At 41.7% G+C, this 11,781-nt stretch overlaps 1 protein-coding gene across 1 annotated transcript in view; it reads left to right on the top strand.

The window, feature by feature from the left end:
- Positions 1–743: 743 nt before the first annotated feature.
- The window catches only part of MGARP (mitochondria localized glutamic acid rich protein), a 33,545-nt gene continuing 22,507 nt past the window's right edge, over positions 744–11,781 (top strand). Inside the window, exons 1-3 of the mRNA XM_075257962.1 lie at positions 744–942; positions 4,268–4,368; positions 11,607–11,697. Of these exons, the coding sequence (XP_075114063.1) occupies positions 867–942; positions 4,268–4,368; positions 11,607–11,697 (268 nt within the window). The 5' untranslated portion in view covers positions 744–866. The remainder of the gene's footprint in view (positions 943–4,267; positions 4,369–11,606; positions 11,698–11,781) is intronic.

Below are 11,781 nucleotides of genomic sequence, written 5' to 3'. Positions count from 1 at the left end.
CAAAACCAGTAGTGGATTGAGCAGAAGAGAGAAGTGTAAGCACTTCCCATTCCCTTTGTAGCCATTCTAGGCTCAAAAAATTGCAGCAAAATCTGCAACCACAAAAAAAAATAAATTGTATTTTGGCAACATGGGGCTTCAGCCTAAAGGGTGTATTGGGTGGGATCACAATTGTTATGGCCTTTCATTAGGACAGGTCATCATCATTATGAAAACAGTTGAAGTCCCTCTCTTGGTACCCTGCTGATCAGCTACAACCTGTTCATTGTTTAGACCAGTGTGTGTGTGTACTAAGGAGCATACAGTGAAGCAGGTATGATAATACACCCTGTCAATCTATGATCACAGCCCTGGTGGTCTGGGGTAGAGAGGGTGAAACATCCCTGGCTATATATGGCTATTTGCCCAGTTTGGTGGGGGAGTTGCACGACATTTTAAATAGATAGCACAAGCTAATACTTTTTGTACATTACTGTGAAGCCGACTCTTCCAAAGAATGAAACTCCGAAACCATATATGAACTACTATTCCTTTATATTCATAATTGATATACACCACACTACAATACTACTGAAGAGTTCCTATAATAACCATTCCCCTTGTTACGTTGTCGCACTTGCTAATTTTGTAGCAGCGTCCGCCGTACACGTTAGCGCCATTCTTTAAAGAACGGAACACGCATGCGCACACCTGGTGCTGGCGACTAGCCAATGGAATATCACAGAGCGTTAACCTCGGGCGGAGGAATGACGTAGGACACGCCCCGTGACATCACCTGTCCTTGCAAGCACTCGGCTCCTCCCACCTTGTCAGACGTTCTTCGCTCAGTCGTCCTCTCCGGGTACTTCTCTCCGGTAGTCGCTGCGATGTATCTGTGCCGGAACGCGTGGCAGAAGCTGGCCCCCCTGACACACCGGGGAGCAGCCGCTCTTCTCCGCAATGGTGAGCTTCAGCTACATGCCCCTACTCTGTATCATTACTGCTGCCTTCCTGTTCGTGCAAGTCGCCATTGTGTCTTATAAGGACATGAGGGTAATCCAGTACGTGTGCTGCCATCACTGAGGCCTGGGAGGTGCTCTTACTCACTTGGTCAGTGGTACATGTGCCTGCCATTTTGAGCAGTGAGAGCTGATAAGTCATGCTGTCCTCTGGGCCTTGTGCTCTTGGTTTAGAGGTCATGCAGTGGGGATGTGGAGGGATCCTCCATGCTGAGGCTCATTGACCAAGGTTTTCTTTCAATCTTATAGACCCAACGTCTGTATGGAAGGTTTCTAGTGGCCGAGTGAATGAAAGTATATACCATGTGTTTGTTACTGTATACAGGCGGATACACCATTGTGTCACTGTACACTAAGGAAGGTAGTTTATGACCTAAGAGAGGAGAGCTGAAGGTCACATGATTCAAGTGGGGATTGTAGATGTGTCATGTAGCCGTCCTGTCCAGTGCGGGCTACTAAGGAAGTCGCTGGTGTAGCGTCTGTTACATGGTTACTTATTAGCGTCCACCATTTACGCTTTTCTGTACGTGTATGTTGTCTCATGTAGCTGAAGCATGTATCTCCAGTACAAGCATACTGCGTCTGGTCTGTCTCCTGACTGCTGACATTGTAGGTCCCGCCAGTCTGATTTAATTTACACCTCATCGCCTTTCTGGTATGGATGGTATAACTAGATTGTGTGCACTGTATGTATGTAATATGTTTCTGCCTCGCTTATGTGCAGTCATCTCAGATCATTCGCAGTGCACATGAGCTAGTAGCTAATGTCTTGCTTGGGGCTTGGAAAGATGTATATTGTATTTTACTCTTTTCATGTAGAACTTGTATAATTCACAACTCTGGGGTTAGATTGTCTTCACGCTGATCAATCGCTTCTCCATTGGGGCTAACAATCTAAACGTCATGTTATCCTATTAGTATATTTCTGGAGTGTGTACAGGCTTGTAAGGAGAGCATGAAAATATTGTTTGTCTCATCAGAACTGCGGACTCCAGTGCGCCAAGACAACCGTACAAACCACTATAAAAGAGCAGAAATAGCTTTAATATATGGCTTAAAGGACTATTCCTCTATCTGAATGGTAGCTTGCTGATCAGCAGGGGGCCCAACCAGTGACCTTTAGCAGTCACAAGAACAAGGGGATCTGAACCCCAGCTTGAAAGGAGTATCGAGCTGAAAATGCTCCATTCAGATTGGGTGCAAAACACCCCGGTTCTCTTGGTGAGAGTTCTAGTGATGGGATTCTCACCCTTTATCCTCTGACTAGGGGTAACTTCTTGTTACAGAATACCCCTTTAATATGGCTCCAGTTTGATTGCTGCAGATTTCCCTCAAGCCAATGAGCACCCAGCTTTCCTGGGTTCCTGAATGAGTGATTGAATATTGGATCAAATTTGCCGACTGTATATCGATTTATTTTGGCAATTGTGAGCTGTGACCCTGTTGTCCTTTTGCGTAATTTGACAGACGTTTGCATGGAAATCTGCTTTACGGTGGAGGCCAGCCATCTGTCATGAAGACCATTCATTCATACGCTGTGGTGGCGCTTGTTTACTCCCTAGCTAAACAGGAGATGACTTCTGATCTCCATCGCAAGCAGCAGACTTGTTATTTCCTAAGTGTTTATAGTGATAATGTCGCTATCTTAGTAAAGAAAAAACATCTGTTTGTAGGTCTGAATGAGACATTGCCTCTGGAGTAGAGTGCCTCAGTAATACGGCATGTGTTAGTGTCACAATTTATTCATTGTTTTTTTTATTCTAAAAACATCCATGACTATTGATGCTTGGTTCATACCTGCCCTCCGTTCTCCACTTAGATTCAGAAACCTAATCCGCTTAAAAAAGCAGTTACTATCGGAAACAGACGGACCCCTTAGACTATAATGGGGTCCGCCCGGTTTCCACCCAAATATAGCAGAAAATGTGGAGACAAAAGTGCTGCTTGCTGTGGTTTTCTCTCTGCGTTTAAGGCGGGATGAGGAATGTAATCCCCCAGTGGAGAGCAGGCACAGGTGTGAACCTAGCCTTACACTAGGTTTACACTAGCGCCCGGAGTCCATTCTGAGCTTTGTCTTCTGCATGCAGAAGAAGGAAAGCTGTCAGACCGAGTCCGGCCGTGTGCGCCGGTGAGCGTTTTATGCTCTCCGCCGCAAAACCGTTTTTTTTTTTTTTTTTGTAAAACTGGACACCGAGTACTGCATGTCCGACTCTGTGTCCGATTTTAAAAATACTGTTTCGCGGCGGAGAGCATAAAACGCTCACCGGCGCACACGGCCGGACATCTTTCAAACCCATTCAAATGAATGGTATGAAAGAGTCCTGCAGGTTTCCGTCTCCTGCCTCTGTTTTGTGCAGGAAACGGAAACCTGTATGAACGGAGATCGGGCGCAGATGTGAATGAGCCCTTAGCAAAAAAGTCAATGGTACCGCACACTCTAAAATTATATGTGGTGCTAGCGAAAAAAGGTCCTTCGACCCAAATATACTAGTGAAAATAGATTTTGCTGCACACACTGTTTTGTGATCAAAGGAATATAGAGATTTATTTTACAATATAGTTAACGCCTTTTGACACAATGCAAAATATTGGCATAGAAAGACAGGCTAGATCAATTGGATATGACGTTTCGGTCCTTAGACCTTCATCAGACGCGATCTAGTGTGGTAGCAGGATCAGTATAAGTGTCAAGGCATGCCTTGACACTTATACTGATCCTGCTACCACACTAGATCGCGTCTGATGAAGGTCTAAGGACCGAAACGTCATATCCAATTGATCTAGCCTGTCTTTCTATGCCAATATTTTGCATTGTGTCAAAAGGCGTTAACTATATTGTAAAATAAATCTCTATATTCCTTTGATCACAAAACAGTGTGTGCAGCAAAATCTATTTTCACTAGTGAATGAGCCCTTAGTGACATTATGTGAAACCTATCAGATGTATGTCAGCTATACCCACATAACACAGTGGGACTGGCAAAACCATCTGACATTATGTAGGATTCCTGACAGTAGTCTTAGGGGAAAAAAGGGTTGCGTTGTTGAATTTCAGCATGCTCGATCCTTCTCTTCCCAAAGGAGATAAGCCACTAGAAATTGTTAAATGCTACTTCAGCAGATTTCTTGTTTTCTGTTTATCAGTCAGACATTGGTTGTTTTCTACTTCAGTGTGAAAGTGACGATCTGTTCGATGTCCGCTGGTTTTCTATTGTGCTGCTTTTGATAACTAGGGCTTTATAGTTATTATATGTTCTTTCTCTTTGTAGCTCCTGTCCGTCAGATGTCATCCAGCGTACCAGGCTCTTCTGGAGAAGCTCTGCCTTATTACGTGTTTGTTGCTGTCACTTTGACTGGTGGTGGATATTATGTAAGTATTGAACTCCTTTTCATCTTCCATATCAAAGCAATTTTAACATTATATTATCTAGTACAGATATACAGCTGGCTGCATAGAGATAAGGGAATGTGCACTTGGTTCTCTTATCTCTAGTTATCCTTAAAGTGTACCTCCAGTTATAAACAACGTTTCATAAATGGATCTTGCTTTTAAATATAGGAAATGTAATATATCTGAAGGATTTCTGTTTCCTTCTTCACTAATGAAGATGTTCTTCTGCTCCTTATATTCAGTCTGACTGCTTTGTTTGCGTTCTATTTTCCCCATATTCAGCCTCATACACAGAGCTCTATGGAGAAGGGAGGGGGTAGGATTCTTCTGCTGCCTCATTCTGTGTATTATCTATAATTTAGCAGTGTTAAAGGGGCTCTATCAGCAAAATCATGCTGATAGAGCCCCACATATGCGTGCATAGCCTTTAAAAAGGCTATTCAGGCACCGTAAATGTTATATTAAACATAAAGCATACCTCCAATTATAAATAACTTTCCATAAATGAATAGGCTATGTGAAAATAAGAAACTTTGTAATACATCTTATAACAAATGCTTTCTTCTCCACTTTCAAAGCAGTTACTTTTTCCATATTAGTCTATGAAGAGAGGAGGGGGATTAGAAGAGAAACTAAATTGTTGCTGTTACACTCTGCTCATGATAGAGCCCCACATATGCATGCATAGCCTTTAAAAAGGCTATTCAGGCACCGTAAAAGTTATATTAAACTACCCCCCGTTTTAAAATAATAACCTAAAAAAGAATGTGATCTACTTACCGAACGTGCACGTTGGGTGGGCATTCAGGGTGTGTCTTCATCTTCCTCCATGCCTCTTCTTCCTCCGATGTCCTCGGGTCCCGTCCTCCTACGGCGTTCGCGAACGGACATTGATAAAAAAAATTGCCTGGGCGCATGCGCAGTAGCATGCGGCTTTTACTACGGCTACTGCGCATGCGCCCAGGCTATTTTTTTTTTTTTTATCAACGTCCGTTCATGAGTGCCGGAGGAGGACGGGACCCGAGGACATCGGAGGAAGAAGAGGCGTGGAGGAAGATGAAGACACACCCTGAATGCCCGCCCAACATGCACGTTCGGTAAGTAGATCACATTCTTTTTTAGGTTATTATTTTAAAACGGGGGGGTAGTTTAATATAACTTTTACGGTGCCTGAATAGCCTTTTTAACCCTATAGAGACACAGCTCAAAAGTGACTTGAGGACCAGGCCTCTTTTTTCAAAACTGACATGTGTCACTTTAAATGGCAATAACTTTGAGACGCTTTAACTTACACAAGTGATTCTGAGATTGTTTTTTCGTAACACATTGTACTTCATGTCAGTAGTAAATTTTTGTCAATATGTTTTCTTTCATTATGAAAAAATAGGAAATTTGGTGAAAATTTTGAAAAAAATGCAGTTTTCAAACTTTGAAATTGCAAGCCTTTCAAATAGAAATCCATACTACCCAAATTTTTTCATAAATATAATTAACCATGTCTCTGATTTATGTAGCAATCAAATTTTAATCACCCTTTCATTTTTTTCAGATATTATAAGGCTTACAAGTCAAGCAGTAATTTTCCAAATTTTCAAGAAAATTTCCAAAACACATTTTTCAAGGGACCAGTTCAGTTCTGAAGGGTACTTGAAAGGCCTCTCTAATAAAACCCCCCGAAAATCACTCCATTCTAAAAACTGCACTCTTGAAAGAATCCAAAACAGCAGTTAGAAAGTTTCTTAACCCTTTCAGCATTTCACAACAATTACAACAAAATGGAGGTCAAATTTACATTTTTCAATTTCTGTCACTAATATATTCATTTAGCCCTAGAATTTACACATTTACTAAGGGTTAAAGGAGAAACTGCACCCCACATTTTGTTACACAATTTCTCCCGAACACGATAATACCCCATATGTGCTGGTACCCTAATGTACGGGCACACGATCGCTCTCAGAACGGATGGAGCGCTAATTGGATTTTGTAGGCCAGATTTTGCTACAATACTTTTCAGGCGCCATGTCCCGTTTGCAAAGCCCCCAAGGTGCCAAAACAGTGGAAAACCCCAAAATGTCACCCCATTTTGGAAACTAGACCCCTCAAGGAATTTATCAAGGGGTATAGTGAGCCCTTGGACCCTACAGGTGTTTCACAGATTTTTTTACCATTGAGATGTGAAAATGAAAAATTACTTTTTTTTATAATAAAATGTCACTGTAGCCCCAAATTTTTCATCTTCACAAGGGGTTAAGGAAAAATTGCACCCCACATTTTGTTACAAAATTTCTCCCGAACACGACAATACCCAATATGTGCTGGTACCCTAATGTACGGGCACACGGTCGCTCTCAGAGCGGATGGAGCGCTAATTGGATTTTGTAGGCCAGATTTTACTAGAATACTTTTCAGGCACCATGTCCCGTTTGCAGAGCTCCCAAGGTGCCAAAACAGTGGAAACCCCCACATCTGACCCCATTTTGGAAACTATACCCCTCAAAGAATTTACTAAGGGGTATAGTGAGCACTTTGACCCTACAGGAGTGTAACAGAATTGGCCCAACAAAAGGAAAAGTGACATTTTTTGCTATAAAATGTTGCTTTAACCCCAAATTTTGCATTTCCACAAGTGGTTAAAAAAGAAAATGCACTCCAAAAATTGTCAAGCATTTTCTCCCAACTACAGAAATGCCCCTTATGTGGATGTAAAGTGATGTATGGGCACACTGTAAGGTCCAGAGCTGAAGGATCGCTATTGGGATTTTAGAGGGCAAATTTAGCTGAAATCTGTTTCAGGCACCATGTTGCATTTGGAGAGCCCCTGAAGTGCTAGAACAGTGGAAACCCCCCTCCCCAAATGACCCCATTTTGAAAACTAGACCCCTCAAAGAATTTATCAAGTGGTTTAGTGAGCACTTGGACCCTACAGGTGTTTCACAGATTTTTTTTTTACCATTGAGATGTGAAAATGAAAAATTACTTTTTTCCAATAAATCGTCCATTTAGCGCCATATTTTTAATTTTTGCAAGTAGTTAGAGAATTAAAAGCCCCCCAGTTTGTCACACAATGTCTCCTGAACACGGCAATACCCCATATGTGGCCATAATCTGCTGTATGGGAACATGGCGGGGCTCAGAATGGAAAGAGGGCTATTTGGCTTTTGAGGGCAGTTTTCTGGTGCCATGTCGCATTTGCTGAGCCCCTAAAGTACCAATACAATGGAAACCCCTCAAAAGTGACCCCATTTTAGAAACTACACCTGTCAAGGAATGAATAAAGGGGTATTATCATTTTGAGCCTAAAAATGCTTCCCAAAAATTAATGTACAAAATGAAAATTTTAATTTTTAAAGAAATCTGCCATTTCGGTGCCCAATACGTTGCACCCACTTCGTGTTGTCAGAGACCTGCACTCCTAAAACTATTAAGTGGGCCATCCTGAGGGGCAAAAAATTATATATGTAGGTATAAACTGCTGCTTGGGCACATAGCAGGGCTCAGAAGGGAAGGAGCACTGCGCTTTTTAGCTTTTGGGGTACAGATTTAGAGGGACTTTCTGGGTGCCATGATGTTTTTGCAGAGCCCTGGAGGTGCCAGTGAACTGGAATTCCCCAAGAAGTGACCCCATTCTGTAAGGGCAATTTTAGGGTCTCTGCAAAAGTGTCATGGCATCCAAAAAAAAACAAACAAACCGTCTAAGTCTGTGCTACAAAAACCCAATAACCCTTCTTCCCTTCTGTGTCTGGCTGTGCCCTAATATCAATTTATACCCACATATGACATTACGTGCATTATCCGGGGTACACCAGTATCATACATGTGTCATATATGTGCCATAAACTGTAGTTTGGGCGCATAGCAGGGCGCAGAAGGGAAGGAGCGCGATGCGGCTTTTGGAGCGCAGATTCAGATGTTTGGTATCTGGACGCCATGTCATGTTTGTAGAGCCTGTAGGGTACCAGAAAAGTGGATTCCCCAAAGGTGTGATCCCAGTTTGAAAACTGCACCCCTCAAAGAATTTATCAGGGGGTGTAGTGAGTATTAGTATCCCAGACGTGACTGCACAGCGGATGGCGAAGAGTGAATATATAAGCTGTGCGGAGGACATTGCAAACACCGAATTTCCTACTATGTCCCAGTAGCTCCTATAATTGGGGGAGTCACTCTGGGGGTCACTTTGGGGTCACTTCTGGTATATTTTCCCTCGTAAGCTCTAAATCTGGGGTGTCCCCTGATATTCGCTCGCACAGCTTATATATTCCCTTCCTGACGCCGCCAGTTGTATTCTAATGATTTGGCGATTTTTGCGGGTTTTTATTCTTGCATTACTAGATGCTATATTTTCTTTACTTTTCTGGTGACGCAGCCATATAAGGGCTTGTTGTTTGCGGGATGAGATGTATTTTGTAATGACACCATTTTTGGGTGCCTACAACTTACTGAATACATTTTATTAACTCTTTTTTTTGCTGGATTTAAATAAAAAAAATCAATTCCGGTATTGCGTTTTACCTTGTAAATTTTTCGCCATGCAGCGTACAGTATAAGTAACATATTATCTTTATTCTGTGGGTCGGTACGGTTACGGCGATACCTCATTTATATTATTTTTTTATGCGTAACTAATTCTGCAGAACAAAAACACATTTGGAGACATAAATCAATGTTTTTTGCATCGCCATCTTCTGAGAGGCGTAACATTTTTATTTTTTGGTTGACAGTGTTGGTTGGGGGCTTATTTTTTGCGGGACAATGTGTGCTTTTTATTGGTACTGTTGTGAGGTGCATTTGACTTTTTGATCACTTTTTAGAGCACATTCTGTAAGGTGAGATGGCGAAAAATCACTACTTCCGGCGGGTTTTTTCCGTTTTTTTTTTCCGTCATTCACCGTGTACATTAAATATTGTTTCAGTTTTATTGTACAGATTGTTACGGACACAGCGATACCAAATATGTATTGTTTTTATTAATTTTTAGTTTTTTTTTATATAATTCATTTTCTATAGAAAAAAAGGGTTTTTGGGGCTTGATAACTTTATTAATTGTTTCAAAACACTTTTTTTTTTTTTTTTTCCACTTTTTTTTTTTTTAACTTTTTCATGTGTCCCTATGGGACACTTGCATGAGTGAAGCTTGCATCACTGATCCTGTTTACAGAGTGAGTCACAGGCTTCAGTAAGAGCCTGCACGTTATCACTCTGTAAACAGGAAGTGAGGCTCGGCTTGTGCAGACGGATGGGACAGCTTATCTTCAGGAGATCCCGCACAGGATAAGAAAGGTAAGTGGGACTCAGGACTGCCAGGGGTGACTAATCAGACCCCTGGCTACATGGTAGGGATACCAGCACCCCCCGATCTCGCAGCGGGGGGTGCCGGGGATCCCTACAAGATCGGGCAACCCGTTGTTTGCCGTGATCATGTTTGATCACGGCAATCAACGGGTTAAAACCCAAAATCAGCACTCATGTCTGATGGAGGGGGATGGAGCAGGCTGTTAGGTGTCAGATACAACTAACACCTGCTCCAAGAACGCCCGCACTGCGCTGCGGGGATTGTTTACATCCATGACGTACTATTACCACATCGGTCGTGAAGCACTAGACATCCATGTGGTAATAGTACCACATGGGTCGGGAAGGGGTTAAAGGTTATGCATGCATATGTGGGGCTCTATCATGAGCAGAGTGTAACAGCAACAATTTAGTTTCTCTTCTAATCCCCCTCCTCTCTTCATAGACTAATATGGAAAAAGTAACTGCTTTGAAAGTGAAGAAGAAAGCATTTGTTATAAGATGTATTACAAAGTTTCTTATTTTCACATATCCTATTCATTTATGGAAAGTTATTTATAATTGGAGGTATGCTTTAGGTAGGAGTTCTATTATAGAATTCATGAGGCTCTGCTGTGCTACAGCGAGTGATATTGCAGAGATACTGGTCCAAGATGTATAGAATTGAAAGCCTGAGGTGCTCCAGGAGTTGTATTGGGGGTGGGGCTAGTTCACACGGGGGCAAGGAGGCGGATTTCGCCTCAAAATCCACCTCCAAACAATGGTGGTCTATGGAGACCATTAGCGTTGAACAGATTTCTTGTTTTCTGTTTATCAGTCAGACATTGGTTGTTTTCCAGGAGCAATATTTTTATTTTTGTGTTCTAACTTTTTAAAGGCAGAGTTATTGTGCCCCATAATGTATTCAGGAACACCATTATTTTGGGTGTGATAGGGGAAAAACACTATTGTGTTAATATTTCTTGGATCTTGGTTTTACTACATTCATTTTGCAAAAAAAATATGACATGTTCATGTGGTTCTGACGGTTAGTGCAATCATGACAACACCAAATCTATAAAGTTCTTGGTTTATTTAAAGAAAAAAACAAGAACTTTTCTTTGAAAGCCACTGTGGCAAAATACACCCAAAATTGTCAAGTTTTTGCTGTGAAATGTCTGTAGGATTTCAGCAGCTTTGACCCATTGCATAACAAAGATTAGAAGCCATAAAACATGCAGTGCAGATTGGTTTAGGTTGTATGTTTGTCGCTGCTGGTGGTTGAGCTTTGGATAAATCTTCCTCTATGCTGTGACTATTCGTTTCCGCAGGTTAGTCACTGGCGAGTTCATGGCGGCTAACCTGTTGTAAGATTGTCTTGTGTGTTCCCAGCCTTAGATCTCTCAGCTCCTTGACCACTTGGCTCAGCAGCTGCCAAGGTTTAGAGGGAACATTGGCTTTGGGCCATCCTTGTGTTTATTGTGGACATGGAGTGCTGTCTGTAGTTTGTGCTCTGATAAATATCCTGCAGCCAGAAGATTTCATTTCCTGAGAAGGCAATGGCAAGAGAATTGTCCTTGGTTTCCAATATTTTATGCAGCATAAGATCTTAATATAGAGGAAGTCGGGCAGATTTATGAAGCCTTGAGGTTTACTGGCATAGAATAAGTCACATACCTAAGGTTGGTGACCTTTTTTTTATTTTATGTTTTTTTTATTTTATTTATTCTTTTAAATGCCACTTGCAACAGAAATTGACACTTGTGTTTTTACGACACTTTTGACCTTTTCCGAAGAGTGGCCACAATGAGGACATACTATACCTCATAATTTATGCCATTCTATGAACCCTTCCCTGTGTTTTCTTGCTTTAGGCTTTGCTTGGGTACATGATGGTGGTTTTTGATTCCATGCGTAGACTTTCTGATTTCCTCATGTTGTTGCAGGCTTACCATACAGTGAACAGGGATAAGAAGCGTTTTCATGAACGCCATGACTACATCAATAACCAACTGAAACCTGCATTTGAGGAATACGGTAAGATTATTCATTCATTATAAAGTGGTACAATTTCCTGTTTGACATTGGCAGAAGAATGACTTTAGCCAAAATGTAACTTTT

The sequence above is a fragment of the Leptodactylus fuscus genome, chromosome 1 (assembly GCF_031893055.1).
Source record: "Leptodactylus fuscus isolate aLepFus1 chromosome 1, aLepFus1.hap2, whole genome shotgun sequence".
Taxonomy (NCBI): Eukaryota; Metazoa; Chordata; class Amphibia; order Anura; family Leptodactylidae; genus Leptodactylus; species Leptodactylus fuscus.
The sequence above is the reverse complement of the archived record's forward strand: the minus strand, read 5'-3'. Positions and strand labels throughout refer to the sequence as shown.